Here is a 22,126-nt window from a genome sequence, read left to right as displayed (position 1 = left end):
ACGACTTATTATATAAGAGTGTGTAATAATTAAGACTAAAGTAGTTCAAGAACAGATTTTAGATTAATGTTGAATTTATATTAATATGTTGTGACACTGCATACATTTATCAGAACGATGCCACAGAAAATGTACATAATGTAAGTGTTTTACTTTTTTTTGAGCAGTTAATTATAGCGTTTTATAAACATTAGCCTGCCCAACCACACACTAATGCACACTTATACTACGCACACATACAGTACATATGAGGAGTGTAAAAAAAAAAAAATATATATATATATATATATATATATATATATATATATATATATTATACTGTACATGTGTACGTGTATCGTATGTGTCCCCCCCCCCTTCTTAAACATAATTACTGTATGTTTGTAAAGACCACAACGCAATATTTTTAATCCATCTTTTTTATTTTGACTTTACCAGGGTTTTAAGTCTATAAGTAACAAATTGAACAAACTGTTAAAAAGTGTTGTCATAGAGACATAATGAAACAGCCAGATGTGAATTGTCAACCACAACCCCTAAAGTTAATAATAAAAGCAATAAATGCAATAAAAGCACATGTCAAAGGATTTTCAGTTATGGTATAGAAATTATAAAAAATTACAATATATTATAGTTATACTGCATTTCACTAACTTCACAAGTGGAAGTTAGTAAACTAAAATCATTGTTACAGCGCTATGTTATATTTGGAGATAAAATAGCCTCAAAGTGCCATTTTACATAAGGAACTACTCACATAAAAATACATATTTAACAGTTGCTTATAGCATCATCATTTCTTTTTTCTAACTGCACTGTAAAACACTTAATCATGAAGATTTTTAGAATTGATTACAAAATTAAAATGTGGACTAAATACTTGCATATCACAAAGCATTAAAAGTTATTTTTTCTTACCTGATTTATATAATTTTTCATATTCTTTAACTGATATTTGCTGTGTTTTTATAGTTACTAAAGCTTCACTATAAATTAGAAATAATTACACGAATTAGTTGTTTTCATAATTTAAGGACTTTGGACAACACAGTGCCTAAGATAGGCATAAAGAAATCCTTAAAAATATTTCCAGACTCTTTATTCTTTTCTTTTTTAAGTTGCTCAATTTCCATCTCTAGCATCTTGGCATTCTCATTAAACCCTTTCTTTAGAAGTTCTTTTTGTTCAGCTAGTTTTCTCTCCAGTGCTCTTTCCAGCTCCTGCTGCTGATGAAGCTTCTCCTCCTCAAACTTCTTCTCCAGCTGTTGCATCCTTTGCTTATGGTGCTCTTTTTCCTCCTGCATCAGCTGTGTGATCTCCAGATTTCTGTTCCGTTCTGCTTTACACTGCTGCTCCAACAGTGCTGCCTGCTCTTTCTCCTCTATACATTATCATCATGAAAGAAAGGTGGAGAATGAGAGGGTAATGAAAAGAAAGAGTAGGTACCTTTCAAAAGCTACGATGCTGCATGAAAATGCTATGGGAACATCTCTTTGTTCTACTGGTTGTGAAGCATGTGTATGTCAAACACATTAAATTTTGGCTTATATAACCTTGGTCAGGTGACGTCATCTGGTGAGGTGCACCTGCAGGTTATAAATAGGAGTGAACTGGAAACATCCTCAGGTCTTTTTGTCTTCAAGGATCACATTGTGTTTGTGTGTGTGTGTGTGTGCAAGCGAATATACAAACAAAGAGAAAGAAAGTGTTAAATAATATACCAATATGGCAGAGTTTAAGAGATGCGTGTCTCCATGTGACAGATTTCTTTCGGAAGGCGATCTCCACACTTTCTTTTCTGAGTGCTTCCTGGGGTTCACGTGCCGATCTGGCAGACGTGCATGAGACAGAATTTCCCCTTTGTCTTACGCTCTCGCCGGATCAGGTAGTTTTAGCGTCCCTTTCTCAAGTGCGCTCCAGCGCTTCTTGTGAATAGGCAGAAAAGACTTCCTCTCTTGCTTCCGCAGAAATGGAGATAGCCACCTCAGAGCGCTCCTCTAATGATAACCGAACATATGAGGAGTTACTGGAAGTAGTAAAAAAATGTGCGTTTGAACGATTACACCTTGACTAGCCGCAGGATCGATTTGTTCAAATGTCGTTGATGACATAAAAGTGTGGTTTTATATAATGATACCCCAGATTGAAGAGACGTTTGTGGGCTATCTCTCTCCTGGAAGCTCATCCTCCCTGAAAAGCCCACACTCCCCACCAAGCCGTGAACACTAACATGTTTGTCGGTGGGAAAAGCTTTTCCAGGCAGTGGGTCAGGCTGGTGTTGCCCTGCACACCATAGCGGTTTTGCAGGTATACCAGGCTGACCTGCTGAGAGGTCTGAGCACTGGCAGGTCTATCAACAATGCGGCGTTTGCAGAGCTACGCCGAGCCACAGATTTATTTATCCGTGCCACCAAACAGACGGCCTTCTATAGCTGCTATGTTTGCCACGGAGAGAAATCTGTGGCTTAACCTCACGGGCATCAAGGACAGGGGCTGCACTTTCCTCCTTGATGCCAACACCTCGCCTTCCAGCCCCTTTGGCGACGCCGTAAACACCGCCACCACTAGGTTCGGGAGGCAAAGCTCTACGAGCTGGCCTTTGTGATATTTCTCCCCCGCTGTGCTCAGGAGTCGAGACCATCGGCCACCAAATCTCATCTCCAGCGAACTCTCCTATGCTAACCCTAACCCTAACCCTTCTGTTCCTTCCTGCCATGTTTCAGGATGCCGAACATCTAACGCCCCCCCATCTAGCTGAAGTGTCAAAACTTGTGCCGCTTTCAGAGAGGCTGGCAACAGGGAACCTACTGCCAGGTTTGTCTCTTTAAGTACAAAGCACTGTAGAGAGAGGCTGGAAACTGGAACAAGTGCACTGGCCCATACGAGGCCCAGATTACGCCTTTATGCATTTGCTCCGATAGCTCTGCTCCTGGGAGTCCTGGAGAGGGTCCGTCAACAGGGTTTGCGCCTCTTATTGATAGCGCCTCACCCACTGCTGGTGTGACTGGACGTCCTTTCAGACAAAAATTGACCTGAGGATGTTTTCGATTCACTCCTATTTATAACCTGCAGATAAACCTCATCAGATGACGTCACCTGACCGAGGTTATATAAGCCAAAATTTGGCATGTTTGATACACATATGGGAAAGAAATGTTCCCAAAGCGTTTTTAGAAAAAAAACAATATGTTTAGGAGAAAACGTGTTGATTAATAAAAGGTGAAAAAAATTACATGTGTTATATTAAATTAGTTAATTAATTTTGATGATTTAACTGGATAATTCATTTACTTAAATTCGTTTTCATTTTTGTTTTATCATTTTTTATAAAGTTTTAGTTTTATTTATATATTTAATATTATAATAGTATCTTAATTTCTGTGGAAAAAACAGTCTGGGAATATAATAATTCTTAGACTCTTCCTGACTATTTAGTGGTTGTCCAAAAGCAACTAGGGAATATAGAAAATAGTCACCCTAATTTAATGTTCACCAATATGCAATCTATAGGGGGTTTCCCCATTATTCAAAATAATGAATAAACACAATACATAATATGATCATGCTCATCTTACCCTGAACCTTTTTCTCACTCTCAGTCAGTTGTTCATCAGTCTGGAGAATTAATTTTGCCTCCACACTTTTCTCACTTAAAAACCTCTCCAACACCAAATCGGCCTTCAAACAGATAACACACACACACACACACACACACACACACACACACACACTTAATTTGAACAGTGTAGTGCAAATTTAGCAGGACAATGTACACTGTCAAACTTTCAGGAATGATTTGAGAAAAATTTGTTTACGGTGATGACATGGCCTCCAAATTCCCAAGATCTTAATTTGGTCAAGATGAAGAAACAAGTCTAATCCATGGAGTACATTTTATTGGTGACCTATTTGGTACAATAATCCTGCTTTAATTGGGTAGTATTTATTTCAGCGCAGTAAACCAAATGCCTTTTGGAAATACACTGTAGTGATGAACATGCAACAATTGAACATCATAGTCCTAATTTTATTTTTGACATCCCGTTCCTTAAATTAACCTACTGTACCAGTCACATTAAAAGGTGCACAAATTATTGTTTTTGTTTTTTTACCTGGATTCCCTTATTGGGCTGGCTGTTGTACTGAGTAATGACATCCTCTCTGTGTGTGCAATAGAGACTATATCCTCCAGGCTTTGCATATTCCCCTCGCTGCACACGCTCATTCATCTTCTCATATAGATCAGACAGAATCTGCTGGCACTTCTTATCTGATGCCTCCATGTTCTGAGCAATTAGCTCAGCATAGTGCTTATCTACTTCCTCCTGAAAATACAGTATATTCAAAGACGTTCAAATTATGCAGAACACACACACACACACACACACACACACACACACACACACGTATATACTGTATATACAGTGCTTCTAAAAAAAATTTGCTTTTGTGATTTAATTACCTGTCATATATTCTGAATTCACAGCTCATGAAATTTTAAATTCCAGTATTTTAAAAAATTTAAATATTAGAATTACTATTCATATAGTGTTTATGAGCGTTCCACAGGACGGGCAAAGATTTTAAATAAATTTCGACTTGGAAAAAGAACAAGTCTTGGTTTACGTGTACCGAGTTTCATATATCACGGATGCGCTTCTTGTTTTGATGCTGAGCTTCACATGATCACAACTGAGCCAACGATTTTTCTCTCTCTTTTGCTGTGGAATTGTGGGTAATCGTCTCCCCTGCTGTGTTTTAGTGCACGTCTCTTACTGGTATAATCAACATCCGTGCATGTGTGTACTGTTTACTATAACACTGTGACCATGTGTGTGCACGTAAAACATTTTTTATTTTTGTGTCTGTATGCGTGTGTGTACAGCGTGTAAAGCAAAAGCAAGGCTCCTTAGAGAGGTTTAAAATCCATTTCTTTCTCTGCTCAAGGGTCAGCATGCTCTTTGTGTCTGTGTGCGCACGCCACATTGGACACCGTGCCACACACACACATACACTGCGCGCACAAACGGAAACACTTCTGTTGGGATTTATTTTTACTTTTTTTAAAGGTAAAGTGCAGGTTAATTTGTTTTATTTTTACTTCATATTTTGTGTTAATTATTTTCATGTATTTATTTTTTTAAGGCTGTGGAACGAATAATTTGAGTTTCCATTATTTCTTATGGGAAAATTCTATTTGGTTTATGGTTGTTTTGAAATATGAGCACGCTTCCAGAATAAATTTTGCTTGTAATCCAATATAAATGGGGTCATGACTTGATGGTTGTCCGGGAGATCATTGACATTGTTTTTCAAAAGAGTAATCCACACAAGATGTTGTATCAATAAATATGATAAAAATAAATACGTTTTTAAAATAAAAACTGTAGTTACCAAAAATAAGGATAAACCTTGGAATGTGTATGTGTGTGTGTGTGTGTGTGTGTGTGTGTGGTTCCAAACCCACCACCAGTTTCTTGAAGTATTCCTGGCCTTCATCTTTGAACGAACGCTTCATAAACTCAGTGCTGGCCATGTTGCTCATCTTCTGATGTTCAGCAGATAATTCACTCACTTTGACTGGGAACAAACTCTTCACCTACATAAATTTAAGAGTTAATTTTGCTTTGGATTAGTCTTATGGCCCATATCAAGTTTATCATATTTTTATGATCAACAAATTATAAATACAAATTTTTGTTACAGTCATTTTTATTAATGTAAATGTAGACATAATAAACACTTTTTCAGTAAGTATTTTTAAGGGAAAAAATACTGGCGTTCCAAGGATTCAGTTTGGGTTTAAATCAAAGTTAAGTTATATTAAGTTTTGCTTTTTACAATGCACTGGAAAGATGATGTATTTGACAGTATCATTAAGATACAGCTCATGACCCTGGAATACAGTGCATTAAAAAAAAATATTTTGAAGTTAATTTTATCACATTATTTCATTTAAGTAGTGAAACTCTTGAAAAGTTTAGATTCATTACATGTAAATATATTTTTATTTTTTTCATTATGGCTTACAGCTCATGCAAATCCAGTATTTCACAATATTAGAATATTTTCTAAGATCAATCAATAAGGGATTTACTATACAGAAATTTAAAAAAATGTATATAAATTTAAACACTCAGGACTTGGTCAGGGCTCTTTTAGCATAATTACTATATGTAGTGCAGCTTGGTATGGAGGCGATCAGCCTGTGACACTGCTAAAGTGTTATTTGTAAGCATGTTTTTAGACAAAAATATATATAAGATAAAAAAATATATAACATAAGAAAAAAGGGAAAAACCTAGGGAGGAGACTGTTGAGTCCCTCCCTCAGCCAACAGTATAAGGAGTGGTCATTGAATTTGTCTGCTTTTTGCCTGTTCTTGAAGCAGTTTGCTTTTTGCCTGTTCTTTATCTTGCAGTTGGGTTGACTCACTTGGGCTTTGTTGCTGCAATAAATTCCAGCTTACTTCATCCAGATCAACCGACTGCTTTTGTCTTTTTTTTACACTATTCTAATTGGAGTTACAGCTTATGTTTTAGCGCTAAAATGTAACTGGCATCAACAGTAAAAAATAAAAATCCGCTGCATACTGTATTAAGAATTGCTTGGATAGCAGCCTTTAGCTTGCCCGTATTGTTGGGTTATGTGTTTCTCATCTTCCCTTTGACAATAGCTATTTTCTATGGAGTTCAAGTCAGGTAAGTTGTCTGGCCAAACAAGTACAGTAACTGCACAGTCAGCAAAACAATTAGTGGTAGATTTGGCACTGTGGGCAGGTGCTAAGACTTGCTGGACAAAGAATCAGCACCTCCTTTAGGATTGTCCGCAGACATAAGCCCGAATTGCTCTAAAATCTCCTGGCTGCACTTTGGACTTGTTAAAACACAGTAGACCAACACTAGCAGATGACATGGCACCCCAAATAATCACAAACTATGGTAACTTTACCCTGTTCTTCAAGCAACTTTTCCTTGCCTCTACACTCTTCCTCTAGACTCTGTGACCTTGATTTTCTGGGCCTGGTTTCCCGATAACGCACACTCTTAGCGCGCTAAGAAGACTCTTAAGATACTGTATATCTTTCGTAAGTTGTTAACTTTTCTAAGTGTGTTTCCCGAACTGTCCCTTGGGAGTCTTCTTACTGTAAGTTGCTGCCTCTTACATCCAACGTTACAAGGCGCTGTCTACAATGAAGGTACTGAATTGGCTGACATCGATTGCTTAGGAATCGATTTTAAACTCCTTTTGCATGACAGCATTAAGAAAGACAGCACCATTTATGCAAATTAAACATTGCAAAAAATTCTCCCATAATGTTCATTTCGACATGGGTTAACTTATCAATAGCATGCCATAATAGACAAATATATAATATTCGCTAGTGTTGCTAATATTTTCACGTAACCTGTAGTGGCAGTGAAACGAACCGAGTATACAATCCTAATTGATTGACAAACAGCTGCGGTTACTTATGTGCAACACACTCTTGATTGCCATTGGTAGAAACCTTCAATAAAAGCAACCACGCAGAGCCATGATATGGAGCATGGCTGTTGCCACCATAACTGCGGCGGCGTCTTCGTATAGCACAACAACATGCTGTATCGCTGCCATATCTGTTGCATTCTGGACACCACCATGATTACCAATTTATACGATCTTAGCCACTTAGAGCCAAATTGTTTGCCAACTGTTCAATATAAAAAGGATTGCCAATTTTAATGCATTAGTCACATTATGGAATAGGCTAATTAAAAGTCACTCTATTAGTTCTGATATCAAATAAATTTAAATCCTTAAACAGGCCTACAATAAATTCCATCATTAATACGACTTTGATAACGTGCCATGCTTGCATACACCGCTGATTTATAAAGACTGCTGCACTGTGGAAAGTGTGACTTACCTAAAATATACTTAGAGTACAAACGTTTCGGGAATTGCGCCATAACGTTAAGAGAGAGGTTAAGGTATGGATTACTGTAGATTAAAAAAAGGATAAAAATGGCAGTGGTGAATAGATATTTTAAGAAGAAAGAACACAGGCTGGCTTAAAAGAGAGATGGGAGATTTACTCATGTAGATTATCTGCTATATAGGACATGCAATCTAAAGGAGATTTTGACTGTAAGGTGGTTGCAGGGGATAGTGTAGCTAGATAACATTAGATCGTGATTTTCAGGATGAATTTTTTGGTACAGAAGAAAATAAGAGTGTGGACTGAACCGAGAATTAGATGATGGAAGTTGACAGTAAGGTTTTTTGTGTAAAATTCAGAAAAGAACAGGAACATGTGGGACACTTGCAATCAATGTAAAGTGTTTGATTTAGTATAAAAAAAAAAATTATTGTGCTTTTTTTTTTTTTGCCTATGTCAATAGGATTGCTGGCATACCATCAGTTTAAAAGAGCTAAAGGACTGGCCATTAAGATTGGACTGTCAAGTCAGCAGACGGAGGGACACCGTATTTATACTGAAGAATAGTAAGGGCAATTAAAGGCTTGAATCATCTTTTGCATTAAATTACAAAAAAATTTATTTTAATGTGCTCCCTTTCATGTCTTTATTGCCTTTTCATTCCTTTTGTGTATGTTTGTGTGTATTGCATTACCTGTTCCATTCCACTCTGATAGACCTTAAGACCCTCCTGCAAAGCTGTCTGATTTTCAATCTGTGCCATTACAACCACAGCGTTCTCCAGACAAGGGACTTTGCCACTAGAAATTGTCTCCACATATGACTGCACAAGGTGACCAAAGACTGTCCGCAAACGGAAAGAGAGTGACTGTGTCACAGCATATACAGTAACATCTACATATTGAATTATGGGTAAAATAGTTAGCTAAAAAACTACAGAAAATGTTTGTAAAGATAATCAACATTAAGGGAAAAATAATGTAGTGCTTACTTCTCCCTGTGACTCTGTATCCTCCTTTAAGTGTTTTAACTTTGCTTGCTGCAAATACATGGTCACAGAATTGCTTTGTGACATTAAGAAATTTAGGGGAAATTTCACCCTCATCCAGAGTCTCTAAACGAACCATTTTGTCCTCGGGGGCCGGAAATGGAAAAACAAAGCACTTCCTGGTTGGAAAATAGTTTCGAATGCACTGCCTTGGAAGATTGTAGTTGGTGTTCTTCATACTAAGTCCTGTATTACAGATAAAACAAAGAAACAGACAAAATCGTTAACATCAGCTCAGATCACATTCACATTGAAGGATAATAGTGTACTCAATTTACCTGCCAGTATAATTTTAAAGGATAGAAAGAGACTGAAATAACTAACAAAATTAAAGGCATTTTGTTTTCTCCCCATAAATGTTCGTTTATGAGTTTCATGCCTACGTATCCCTGTTCAAAGAGAACCAGCTAACACTACTTATCTTGCATTTCAGTAAGAATAAATGCCAGTGGCATGCCTTGCATCTGATTTTTTGTGCCCTGCAAATTATTCTTTTGTTTTATTTTTTTAACCTGGAATGCCACCAACTGCTTGGCAATATCTACAGTTTCTTTAAATAATGTTTCATCCATATAGGATGATCCAAATCCATGATTTGTTAATAATTATGGCAGTGACAGACATGCAAAGCTGCAAACTCATCATTTGCCTTAGCTTTATTTGGTGACTCTAATGTGACACAGAAAAAAAGGTAGATGCACCAAATAACATAGAAGAAAATGCCAGATGACAGACTATAAAATAATATGAAAAATTTAAAGCTTTTTAAAAGGATACAACAAATATTTTACAATTTTAAATATACTGCAGTATTACTATACTAATAGTATTAAATATACTACAGTACTACTATAGCTCTGACAGGTAGGCAATCAGCTAAGAATAAGGAGTAAAATTACACATAAGGCAGACAAAAAGATTCTGGCTTCTATATCCATGCCATTCGACATTTGCATGAATGTGCAGATGCAAGAGGTTCCTAATAAATCAGTCAGTGAGTGCACATTACAGTAAGTTATGTATGAATTGCATAGCCTTGGTGAGTGTGAGACTACAAGTATACATTTTTCTCCAGTTTATTTGTGCAGAGATGTCACTTTTACCTTTCTTCAGCTGCAGGGCAAATTCCAGGTACTCATCCTCAGTCACTCGACCCCTTTTCTCAAGCTCTAGCTCCAATGAAAAATCACGAACTGTCCAAATAAAGTTAGGAAAAAACTGCACAAAATGAGAGTCTTCTACTTCCTCCTCCTCAGCTGCTCTGGATGGAGGTGATTTGATCTTAATCTGCTCTGAAAGCTCTGTGACATAGCTGCAGCATGTTAAGGAATCATGACTAAACTGTACAGTAAATGTCAGTGATGGGATTTACCAACGACTCCCCGATATGATATTACTATGATATCTATATTCCTGTTCAGTTACTATTGTGATGCTGTATGACAATTTTTTTTCTTCAGATTTCCAGATTCAAGACCATGAACCTTTGAAAAAAAATCCATTTTGGAAGCTGTTAAATAAAGCCTAGATTTATTGAAGAGCTTCACAACTGCATTAAACATGAGACAATAAATGTGGCATTTTCTCAATTAAAAAAACAAGCGCAGCATGTAAAAGAGCTTATCATGTAACTTACTCACTTACTCAGCATCTATAATGCTTCATCCTGTATTTAGGGTCACGGGGGGCCTGAAGCCTATCCCAGGATACTTAGGGCACAAGACGGGCTACAACCTGGACAGGGTGCCAATCCATCGCAGAGCACACAGACATTCACACACTACGGGCAATTTGGGAACGCCATTTAGCCCAATCTGCAGGAAACTGGAGTACCTGGAGGAAACCCGCCAAGCAAACTCCATGCACACAGAGACAGGAATTAAGCTTGGCTGGGAATCAAACCCGGACCCTGAGGTGCAAGGCAACAGTGCTAACCACTACACCACCTAAAAGCTACAAAGCTACAACTATTCAAATAATTCACTCCTGCCACATAGGATGCCAATGTTTACTGCCTCAAAAATATTGAGTAAATGTTGTGTGGTTGTGGGCACAGCACAGACATTTTTTTGTAAGTGTGTGCAGCTTCTAGTGCATGTGTTTTGAGACTAATTAGCACCTCACTGTGTTTTGAGACTGATGTAAGCATTCATAATAATTAAATCGCAGATTTTGGAGAAAAACAACTGTTGGAGGCTTTTTAATGCACACAATGTTTGATAATGTCTTAATAATGTTGCTTTTGTGCTGATTAAAGAACTATGTTTATACACTGCCTGGCCAAAAAATCACTACTTTAAAAGAATTGAAATTAATGAAAAAAATTTCCAAATCCTGTAAGGATATTGGTAAACTATCATGGAAGGAAGGAAGGAAGGTGGTTGGAAAAAGTGGGCATAAGAATACCACTTGCTAGGGAGATTATTCAGAATTTGAATTTCTTAGAGGAGCATAAAGACTGGACTTTAGAGCAATGTACAAAACTTGGTCTGACAAGTTCAGATTGGCCCTGTTCTAGAGTGATGGTCATGTCAAGGCAAGAAGGGATGCACATGAAGAATGCATCCACCAGGCATAGTGGCTACACTACAACCCTCTAAAGGGAGTGTTATGGTGTGTTGTTGCAACAATATGTAGCATTAAAATGAAGTCAGGTGAAGACCTGAATGACTAGAGAGTCACTTCAGTTAAGTTTTTCTTCCCTAATTGCACAGGCATATTCCAGGACTGAAATTGTGTCAAAGTAAAAAGAAAAACTGAGAAAAGAAAAGAGTGGCTCTGTAGGTATGAGGAATAATTTTATATAGTAAATTTTTAATAGTGCAATGAAGGATTCTGTAGTTTTTCCACTGCTGTGTTGTCGATGGTTCCACGGCTATTGTAGACCAGAGTGCTGCTCAGAAGAACAGCTAGACAGAAGATCCAGGCATCGTTTTTAGAGTCTCCCTAAAACAATATCAACATAATACCAAACATGTGAAACCGAGGGATATGACTTTAGATTGTAATAAGTAAAGAATAAAGTCATTCAAACTTTTTCCCTTACCTTTTCCAAGTCAGAGGTATGCACCATCATTACTTAGTTATCCTCAGCACTGATTCTTGTAATTTTTATGCATATTTGTCACACTTGATTCAAATGATTCAGATCATCCAACCAAATGATTCAGATCATCCAACCAATTTTAATATTAAATAAAGATAACCAGTTTAAATACAAAATTCAGTTTTGAATATAATGATTAGGGGAAAAAAGCTGTTTAAACCTCCCTGGCCCTACATAAAGAAATGATGATAATAATAAAAAAAATCCCCACACTTAATCAAGAATGAACTGTGATTAACCACATTTTATGAAAAGCTGAGGTAAATTTCACTTGCCACACCCAGGCCTGACTACTACCAGACCTGTAGAATCAAGTAATCACTTAAATAAAATCTGTCTGACAAAGTCAAGCACGCTAAAAGATCTTAAAAAGCAGCACATCATGTCGCAATGTAAAGAAATTCAAGAACAGATGACAAAGTAATTGACATGTATCAGTCTGGAAAGGGTTCCGAAGCAATTTATAAGGACTTAGTAAAACAACAGTGAGAGACGTGAGGCACAAATGGAGAAACCTTGGAACATTGCTCAACCTTCCCAAGAGTGGCCAGTCCACCAAATTACTCCAAAAGCAGAATGACAGCTCATCCAGAAGCTCATAAAAGAACAACATCTAAATACCTGCTCCAAAACCCTCCAATGTGGACGAATTAAAACAATTCTGCAAAGGAGAGTGAGCCAAAATTCCTCTATAGCGAAATGAAAGAATTACTGCCAGTTATTGCAAATGCTTGATTGCAGTTGTTCCTTTTAATGATGGAATTGGGTTAAGTGTCAATTATTTTTCACTTCAGGCCAGGCAGGTTTGCACAGCTTTTTCTTAATAAATTACATAATTTAATAATATTTTGTATTCACTCAGATTTATCTTTGTGTAATCTTCTTCTTTGTCTTTCGGCTGTTTATTTCAGGGGTCGCCACAGCGAATCATCTACCTCCATCTAACCCCATCCTCTGCATCCTCTTCTCTCACACCAACTAACTTCATGTCCTCTCTCACTGAATCCATAAATCTCTTCTTTGGTCTTCCTCTAGACCTCCTGCCTGGCAGTTCAAACCTCAGCATTTTTCTACTGATATATTCACCATCTCTCCTCTGAACACGTCCAAACCACCTCAATCTGGCCTCTCTGACTTTATCTCCAAAACATCTAACATGGGTTGTTCCTCTGATGTACTCATTCTTGATCCTATCAATCCTTGTCACTCCCAAGGAGAACCTTAATATATATATATATATATATATATATATATATATATATATATATATATATATATATAAATCATAAAAGGGCAAATACTTTTTTACTGCAGTTGACCATCCATAAAATAAAGACTCTGTCTAAAAAACCTGAATAAATGATTAGTTGACTAGAAAAGTCCTGTTAGAGAAAAATTCACACATTCATCTAACTAAATAACTGTCCGTTTCCCAATGTGCTGGCCAGCACATAGACAGAACCACGAACACTCTTGAATTATACACTATAATTACCAATCTCTCAGTAACATGGCTTAGAGATTGTTTTTTTACTAAAGCACACTAAGGCTTATACTGTATACGCATGGAAAGGAAATTCAATTGCATGTAGACATGCAATTATGGACCTACTGAACCTAATTATAAAAAATAATTAAAAACAAAAAAATCTTTTAATGCATTTATAACTTTGCTTTTTCCAGTGTCTCAAGTAAAGTGTCTTTTTAAAACATGCATCTTTATAGTAATGCATGCAGTATTTACTGTGTTAGTATGATGATACTGTCCTCACCTTGTCAATGTCCCCCAGTCCCTCAGTGTCCAGCAACACAAGAGTTTGTTTAGCATTATAAGGATGTGGCACACACCACATCCAAATGCCTTTAGTCTTCGACTCAATGGTGCTGCCCAGGGCAAATCCTGCAACCATTAACCTTCATGTTATTTTTAGTATTATTTAAAACTAAATAAAATTAACTGTTCTAGGCATTTTGGGCTGAGGTAAGTATTCACCTGCTGCACATAAAGCAACACTGGTGCACACACCTCTAGTAATTAAAAGCCATTAAGAAGACTTCCTTTCTTTTTTTCATAAAGAAATCATCCACAAATTGTTTTTGAGGAGTTTAATTCTCTGTCTAAATGTCACAAAGTAAAAAGATTCACCCAATGTAATCAGTGTTACAACAATTGTGAAATAAAAGAGAATGGCTTTAAAAACAAAACTCACCTGTTTGTTTGCCTGCCAGGCGGTTCATAAGGTAAGACTTTCCTGTGCGATAGAGTCCCACCACAGACACCACCACCACTGGGGTGTCATTATTGGACAGGTACTCCAAGGCACTGGTGTTTACACATAGTGAACTGTTCACATTTGTCACCAAACAAATTGGTTTTGTCATTGGGCTGCACATGGTTCTCTCTGACTCTCTAATGAAAACACATGAAAACATATGCTTAATGTGACAGACAATTTGTGATATGGATAGATGTACTGGCATTGACAGATGTACAACAGTACTGGCATTTACCCCAAATAAAGCAAACAACAAAATCTCTGCTCGCAAAGGTAAAAAAAAAAAAAAGCACATCTCTCTTAGCTTAAGGAGAAAAATTAATCCCAGATGATGGTCTTCCTGTAACTTTCTGCTGATCACTATGTTCAATATGACATCATTAATAAAACATATTTAGATATAATTTAGAACAAAGTGATGTTTTAAAAATAATATCTCTTGTCTCAGAACCTGCAGGATAATTGATTGGTCAAGTAACAAAGCATTATTTTGTACAAAAGGATAGAAACAACTATTTTGTCAACATTTTTTTTCTCTCATTGATGTCTCAATATCAGCTGTAATCATCGAAAATAAATGAAAAAGTTGAATATTTCACATATAATGAATCAGTACACAGCCAGAAAAAAAATTTGTAGCTAGTAATATAACATGTTACCTTTCAATAGTAACACAGTAATAGTAATATATTAATTTTTTAGTAACTATCACACACCAACCTATTAGAACCAATCTATCAGATGCCCAGTTTCGAATAAAGAGGAAAAAAGAAGAGGGGAAATAGGCAAAAGATAAAGTTATGCAGCTATGTCACGTATGTAATAAAATAGACTAGTATAACATTTACATCTGTCCTGCCTGTTGCTAGCTTACATAAACTGAAAATTCAAATTTTCCTCATTCTTCATTTTTTTTTGGAAACAGCTTTCACTCAAAACTTTTGAACACATTAGCAAAAAAATTTGTTACGACTTAAAATTACTATGTCCTATCATCCTCACATTTGTTAGTTCAATTAATTTAAACAATTAAATTGATTTTGTTTTATAATCAGATAAAAATACATCTACATGACATTTGTCAAATGTTATTATGAACTGTTAATTCACCATTATCCTGACTCATTTAGGAAAATTATGCAACTCTCTTTTTTTTGAAAACGGAAAACAAATTAAAAAAGTAATGCAAAAATGACCCATTATTTAAGATATAAACTAGTATTAACAATCTAAATATATTTACAGAAAAGTAATAAGTACAGTGGAACCTCGGGTCACAAGCATAATTTGTTCCTAATTTCTTGTTTGGTCGTAGTCCAATTTAGTTTTTTCCATAGTAACACATGTAAATAGTATTAATCTGTTCTCCGTCATTATGAAAGATGGAAACCTTATCACAGTGGCAAAACTCACGGTGAATCATGGAGAACCGTACTTACTGCCACCGCGCGAAACCGCATAAGTGAGATAGGGGTAGTAGTAGTAAATAGATCATTTATTTTATCAAAAAGTAATGCTGTAATGTAACTGATTACTTTTTAAATACAGTAATTGTGTAATGTAATTAGTTACTTTAAAAAGTAATGTCCCCCAACACTAGTGACCGTGGAATTAGTAAACTGATGGTGGAAGACTCTCATGCCTTTGTTCAGCTAATAGTGGCAGCTTGGAGTGGGGATTTCTGGGTCTGGTTTCGAGAAGGAGTTTGGTCATAAACTGTTTTGTTTGTACTCTGGGGCATTTCTGAACTAAAATTCCCCTGTAATAGTAATATTTTACTGAATATAATTACCGAAAAGTAACTAGTAACAGTAACTTATTAATTTATGGGTAGCTAGCATAACACTGTTTGTTTGTTTCATTACTATTATTTCACAACAATGAGCTCCTTTAAGTCGAATGCTGTCAGATCAATAGAGCTGCATAAGTTAGTTAACCAAGTTCCTGCTTAGGGCTCCCGTGGCCACCAGAGGGTGCCCAAGAACACTTGAACTGTCTAAAATCTTAAAACAAAACAAAGGAAAAATAGAAATAGAAAGTAGAATTTAAAAACCTTTTTAAAAAAAGATAAAAATGCTTACATTTTATAGATCTTAATGTATTATTAATTTTTTAAAATAATATTTAGAGTTTGTAATCTAATTCTTGTAGACTGTCATGTAACAAACTAAAGTTTAAAAATCTAATGATTGTAACAACTCGTTTATAGTGGAATTGATTTTACATGCATAACCCACATAAAAAAAAGCTGTTAAAATATAATATTTTTTTTTGCAAGAGTAAAGAAAAAAATAATCAAACGGATTTTTTTAAGAGCTAATGGTTGTAATCAGTATCAATAGACTGGATTATAATGGAATTGGTTTTGCATATGTAACTCCCATAATTTGAAAGCTATTCATTTTTTATTTTATATTTAATTAAAAAAATAAACAGAATTTCGAAAATCTAAACTGGATTCTAGGACATTTGGCTTTACATGTGTCACTCCCTTAGTCACACAGCTACTGAAATGTAATTCTATATTTTAAATGTATATAAACAAACTGCTTTTTAAAAATGTAATGGTTGTGGTTAGTATTAATAACAGACTACATCATTGAACAGTTTTCATAGTGACTGCATCGCTATAAAGCGCCGGTAACCAGAGTTTCTGAAAGATAAGGTTTTTAGAAGATACAAGAATATATTCCATGTACCGGTTTTCTGTCCACTCAAGTGTAAGAAAATATGCATTCTGTCATTTTTGTGAATTTATTTATTAAGAAATGGAAGAGGGGATCGAGAATGTGTGAATGTCAAAAGGTACAACCACGGCCGCTGGAGCCTCCGTGAAAACATATTTATCCACAGTCATCAAAACCCGGACATGAAAAAAAAAAATACGAAAAAACCCATAGCTGTACCACAGTTAGATTCCTATAACATTATTACGCTTAGTCTTTATTGTTTATTATAGATACAACAATGAACAATGCCTACCTCCGCTGTTTGAGATCAGCTGTATGGTTTGATGTGACTAAAACGCAGCAGCTTTTATCCAGTTTGAAATTGAAAGGACACATGAGGTTGCTTTGGGTAAATATCCTGAGGCAACAGGCTTGTCAAAATAGCATTAGAATACTTTTCTTAAAGTGAAAGCGAGAGTAAAAGTATATTGGCAACAGTTAAAAAAAAATAGTTAAAACGCCCTTGGTAATTGGAACAGAGCAAAGCACTCAAAAAACCTGCACAACGACTTTGTAAAGTATGGTATTATGAGATACCTCAATGTTTCATTATGCAATACAGCCATAAGGAACAACATATTAAAATCAGTCTGTAGCGTAAGACATTTGGAATGTCTCATGAGGTGATATACCTGAAACATTATGCACATGGACAATAACATCAGAAGCATGCAAATGCTCCTCAAAAGAACAACAACAACAACAACCTCATGTCTCAAAGAGATACAAACAATCTTATTGAACACTAGCATCTCATGTACAAAATCAGTGCAAACAATAAAACCAGTGTAATACTCAATACCATTAAGTTCACCCCATTACACACTGTATTTTATTTGACATATCAATTTGAAAATGTTCCGAAATCACATCACCATTTTTAACATCACTCAATATTTGTCACGCTACGCCAGGTAATGCCCGCTTCTCGGGACAAGTCCTGATCTCCCGCAACGCCCTTCCGCACTCCAGTCCGCGGCTTCCATTTTGCCGCCTGAGTTACTCATGCTCGCGCACACTCTGCCCTCAGCCACTTCTAACCTACCCTGCTGCCCATTCCTATTGGCATTTTGAGTGAACCGCATATTTTGCCTAACTTTCCTCTTTATCTACTTTTAGCATAATCTCATCTGCTATACTTCTGTCAACTTCCAACCTGCCCTGCTGCCTACTCCTGACCGCATCTAGACTAAACTAAATATATATTAAATATAAAAGAACTAAACTATATATATATATATATATATATATATATATATATATATATATATATATATATACTGCCTAATTTTCCCTTTATCTGCTTCCAGCATATTTCCCAATTAAATACTTTTTCCCATTTGATCTGTGTCTGCTTGTGGGTCCTTTTAGCCTGCTGACGCAGGTCGGCGTGTGACAATATTTTTGATTTGACAGGTCGAGACTTATGGCAGACAGTGACTTTCAATGTTATAAGGGACATATAGGCAACAGCTAGTTGGTTTTTCTTTGGAAGGGATTTTGTCATGTTCTTCGATTATTTTATGTTGGACTTAAAAAACATGTCTTTAGCTTCAACCCTCCAAACAAGTACTAAAAGCCCAATTTGACATATACACTGAGGATAATGGATCATGAAATAGAAATTTCAACATTACTAGTATTTATAAGGATATAATTATAAAATTACCTTAGTAATGAGCCCACTGCAGGAATGACCTCAGTACTGTCATTTTTGCTTTTTCTTCCAGTAAAGCAACCACTAATGGCAAACTTTATTAGGAACAGTGATACCACCCAGACTAAACACATTTATCTGTACTGCAGTACTCCCACAGCATGTGGATTTATTTAAAAAATTTAAAATAGCTGTTAATGGCTTACCCGCATAATTAATTGTAGCAATTGTAGTATTTTTCTACAATTTTGGACATCCTTATACAACACTCTATACCCTATTATGATATCACTGAAATAAAACTAATCAGAAATTTAACAATGATAATTTTGATATGATCAATACAATTTACATTTAAACATCTTGTATTTTTTGTATCAAAACGATACAGTATGTGTTTCCAGTCATGCATTAAACTTTGTTTATATATTTCTTTTTTAAAGAGTTGGAATTCAAAGACAAAACATCTGCTTTCGTCATATATGAACTGCCACAAACAAAAGATAAAAAACTTTGTTCTATTTAGGGCAACAACAACATTAGTTGTTTTTTAATCAATCAATCAATCAATCAATCAATCAATCAATCAATTCTTAGAATAAGTTAAACTTATTCTAACAGATTTATTAATATTTTATATACTAAATATAAAACTGCAAGCAAGAAAATGAAATCAATATAATGCATCTGAAATAAGTACTGTTGCAGTTTATACAACATGACAACTTTTCTTTTTTTTTTTTTTTACCATCATCATCATGACTGTCCTTGATAACAAAGCAAATTCCCTCCATGCTAGATAAATCTGCAAACACTTCATTATCCATCTCAGTGCCAGAATCATCTTCCACAATAATCTTGTTCACAGGGATAAGTTCTCTCTCACAAAGGCAGGATAATGTTTAAAGGAAGACACCTGATGGCCTACACTTTGAATGACTAGTCATACAGTCATTTAGCAATTTGGAACTTGCCTTCAGAAATGAATTCCTCAAAATCAGCAGTCTATAATTTGATGTATTTCCTGCGGTTTTGTTTCATACGGCACCTTAATGATAATTTTGAGATCTGTAATATGTGTCTTGTAGTGTGAGATGCACATAAATAGAATTGAAATGATAAGTAGCTGTTGTCTTTCAGTTTCCTAAATAATTTAAAATACTTTAATACACTCAAATACTCTCTGATTAGTCAAAAATATACCTTTTGGGACTGAAGCTGGCAGAAATTAATTTGTATCGATATGCTGTATCCTGTCAAACAAACGCACTGTAACACAAATTTCTTCATTTATATACCCTTATATTGCATAAATAGCTTTTCTGAATATATTTTATATTGTATGTCTGCAGATTAATCCCTATTCGGTTATAATTCCAGACAATTTAAAGTATCTTCAAGATTGCAACCGAAGGTCAACAACCATAATTAACGTTACACATATTAAACGTTATTACAGCCGTGAGTTAACAGAACATGAATTGAGACTTTAACTAACTAACTAACTAACATTGCCTTGCAGCAAATACGTTCAGTAATAATGTAAACGTTGTTTATACTGTAATAATAAACAATTTCAACTTTGTTACCAGTATATAGGCGGCATCTGATTTTGCAGCTAAAACTAAATATGAAACATGACATTCTTTTAGACCAAAAAAGCTTAAAAATAATAAAAAAAAGAGTTCACCTCCACTTTATCTCACAAATGTCCTAAAATTCAACTTAACTAAAGTACCATAAAAATTAGCTAGCTAACATTGTCAAATGTTAAGCAAATGGCAGTGGAAACTTGAAAACCTGTAGCATTATAAACGCTAACATTTGAAACAAGCCAATATTTGTACAGTACATTGTAATGAGAAAATAGCTAGAATACAATAAAAAATATTAATATTGAATAAAATATTAATATTTATATTGAACGATGTGTGTCCTTTTCATGCCCGAAGCTGCTGTCACAAACCTCCACAAGCATAAATGCCCAAATGCTTGGATGTTTAAAGTAACAATATAACAGTAATGTTATACCACCAACATTATGTTTTCTCATTAGCACAGAGTTCACTGTAGCAAAAACACCAGAAACTCAACACGTCACCCTAAAAGGACCGAACAATAGAATTTTGTAATTTTGCAAATTCACTGGTGATGTCGTCTACAGGATAAAGTAAAGGTAAAGTTTCTCACCTATCCAATGCCCAAACCTGAGCCTCTGGATGCATTGCCAGTGTTCCAGGAAATTCAGTTTCCATCATGTGGTCAAAAACCATAATCGTAATAAAATGTTGCCAGTCCTTTTGTATTTGCCAGATGTTTAAAATTTTGACTCTCACTATGAGCTAATCTGGCACAAAAAATAGTTTTGTGCCAGATTAACTCATACCAGCCATCGCTTTTTCGGATACAGGTAGTCCCCGACCTATGAACATTCGATGATGCACAATGTGGTGAAAGGGGACAGATTTAGTCAAGTGGATTGGGAGTCAAGTGGGGAAAGGGGACAGATTTAGTCAAGTGGATTTAGTCAAGTGGAGGAAAACATGTCAAACATGATTTCTTAAAATCCATGATACTGCACAATTAAACCTGGGATTTTCCCATAAGAAATAATGAAAATTTTGATGATTCGTTCCACATCTCAAAAATAATAATATAAAATAAAAAAAATTAATTAATACAAAATATAACTAAGTAAAAAATAAAACAAATTAACCTGCACTTTACCTTTGAAAATAGTCCAGACAGAGCAGTAGAACGACTTTCACAAACACACACGCACGCACACATGCACGCACACTCTAAAGGAAACATTACTCTGTCTGGAAACAAGGAACTTGTCTAATGGCACTCAAGCGCATGTACACTAACGGAATCACTGCTTTCTGACAGAAACTGGATCTTTAACAAGGAATCTCACTAATAATACTTGCTTTTGTTTTATGTACACGCACACACATTAGTAGCCTTTTTTTGGATAAACTGCTCACTATTACACTTGCGTCTGATGGCTGCACGTACATCAGAGGCACTTGTCAGTGGAAACTCCTGAAGAACAGCATCTGTTAACAAAATGCATAAGAGATCATGTCACAGGGTATATTCATGCAACATTTTCTTTCGTTTTGACTACATTAAAGGAGAACTGTGGACATTTTCTAAATGCATATTTTGTTCATACACTTTCTAAATCCAGCAATAATTACTCACAATTTGAAGTCTGTAAGCCTAAAACCTAGATTAGTTAATTTGTCTTTTTTGATCAATATTCTAAAAAATTGTTAACCACATGCTTTGAAATGAGGGAACATGTCACCCAGTGGAGCAGTGCTTTTGGGAATAATGGTGGTCTATGGCACAGACCCATGGTCTCATTGTCTAAATTTTGA

The 22,126-nt window shown here is 35.6% G+C and overlaps 1 protein-coding gene across 1 annotated transcript; it reads right to left on the bottom strand.

Moving 5' to 3' along the window:
* Positions 1-410: 410 nt before the first annotated feature.
* LOC128512853 (guanylate-binding protein 1-like) lies at positions 411-17,472 on the bottom strand. The gene is made up of 11 exons (XM_053486319.1): positions 17,334-17,472; positions 14,286-14,485; positions 13,848-13,975; positions 11,806-11,915; positions 10,073-10,281; positions 8,913-9,155; positions 8,616-8,764; positions 5,468-5,599; positions 4,113-4,325; positions 3,576-3,678; positions 411-1,381 (listed from the first exon to the last, which is right to left on the bottom strand). Exons 1-11 carry the CDS (start codon positions 17,414-17,416, stop codon positions 1,023-1,025), a joined length of 1,929 nt encoding a protein of 642 aa, XP_053342294.1. The 5' UTR covers positions 17,417-17,472; the 3' UTR covers positions 411-1,022.
* Positions 17,473-22,126: the final 4,654 nt, after the last annotated feature.

This window comes from Clarias gariepinus, chromosome 25 (assembly GCF_024256425.1).
Source record: "Clarias gariepinus isolate MV-2021 ecotype Netherlands chromosome 25, CGAR_prim_01v2, whole genome shotgun sequence".
NCBI classification, from domain to species: Eukaryota; Metazoa; Chordata; class Actinopteri; order Siluriformes; family Clariidae; genus Clarias; species Clarias gariepinus.
The sequence above is the reverse complement of the archived record's forward strand: the minus strand, read 5'-3'. Positions and strand labels throughout refer to the sequence as shown.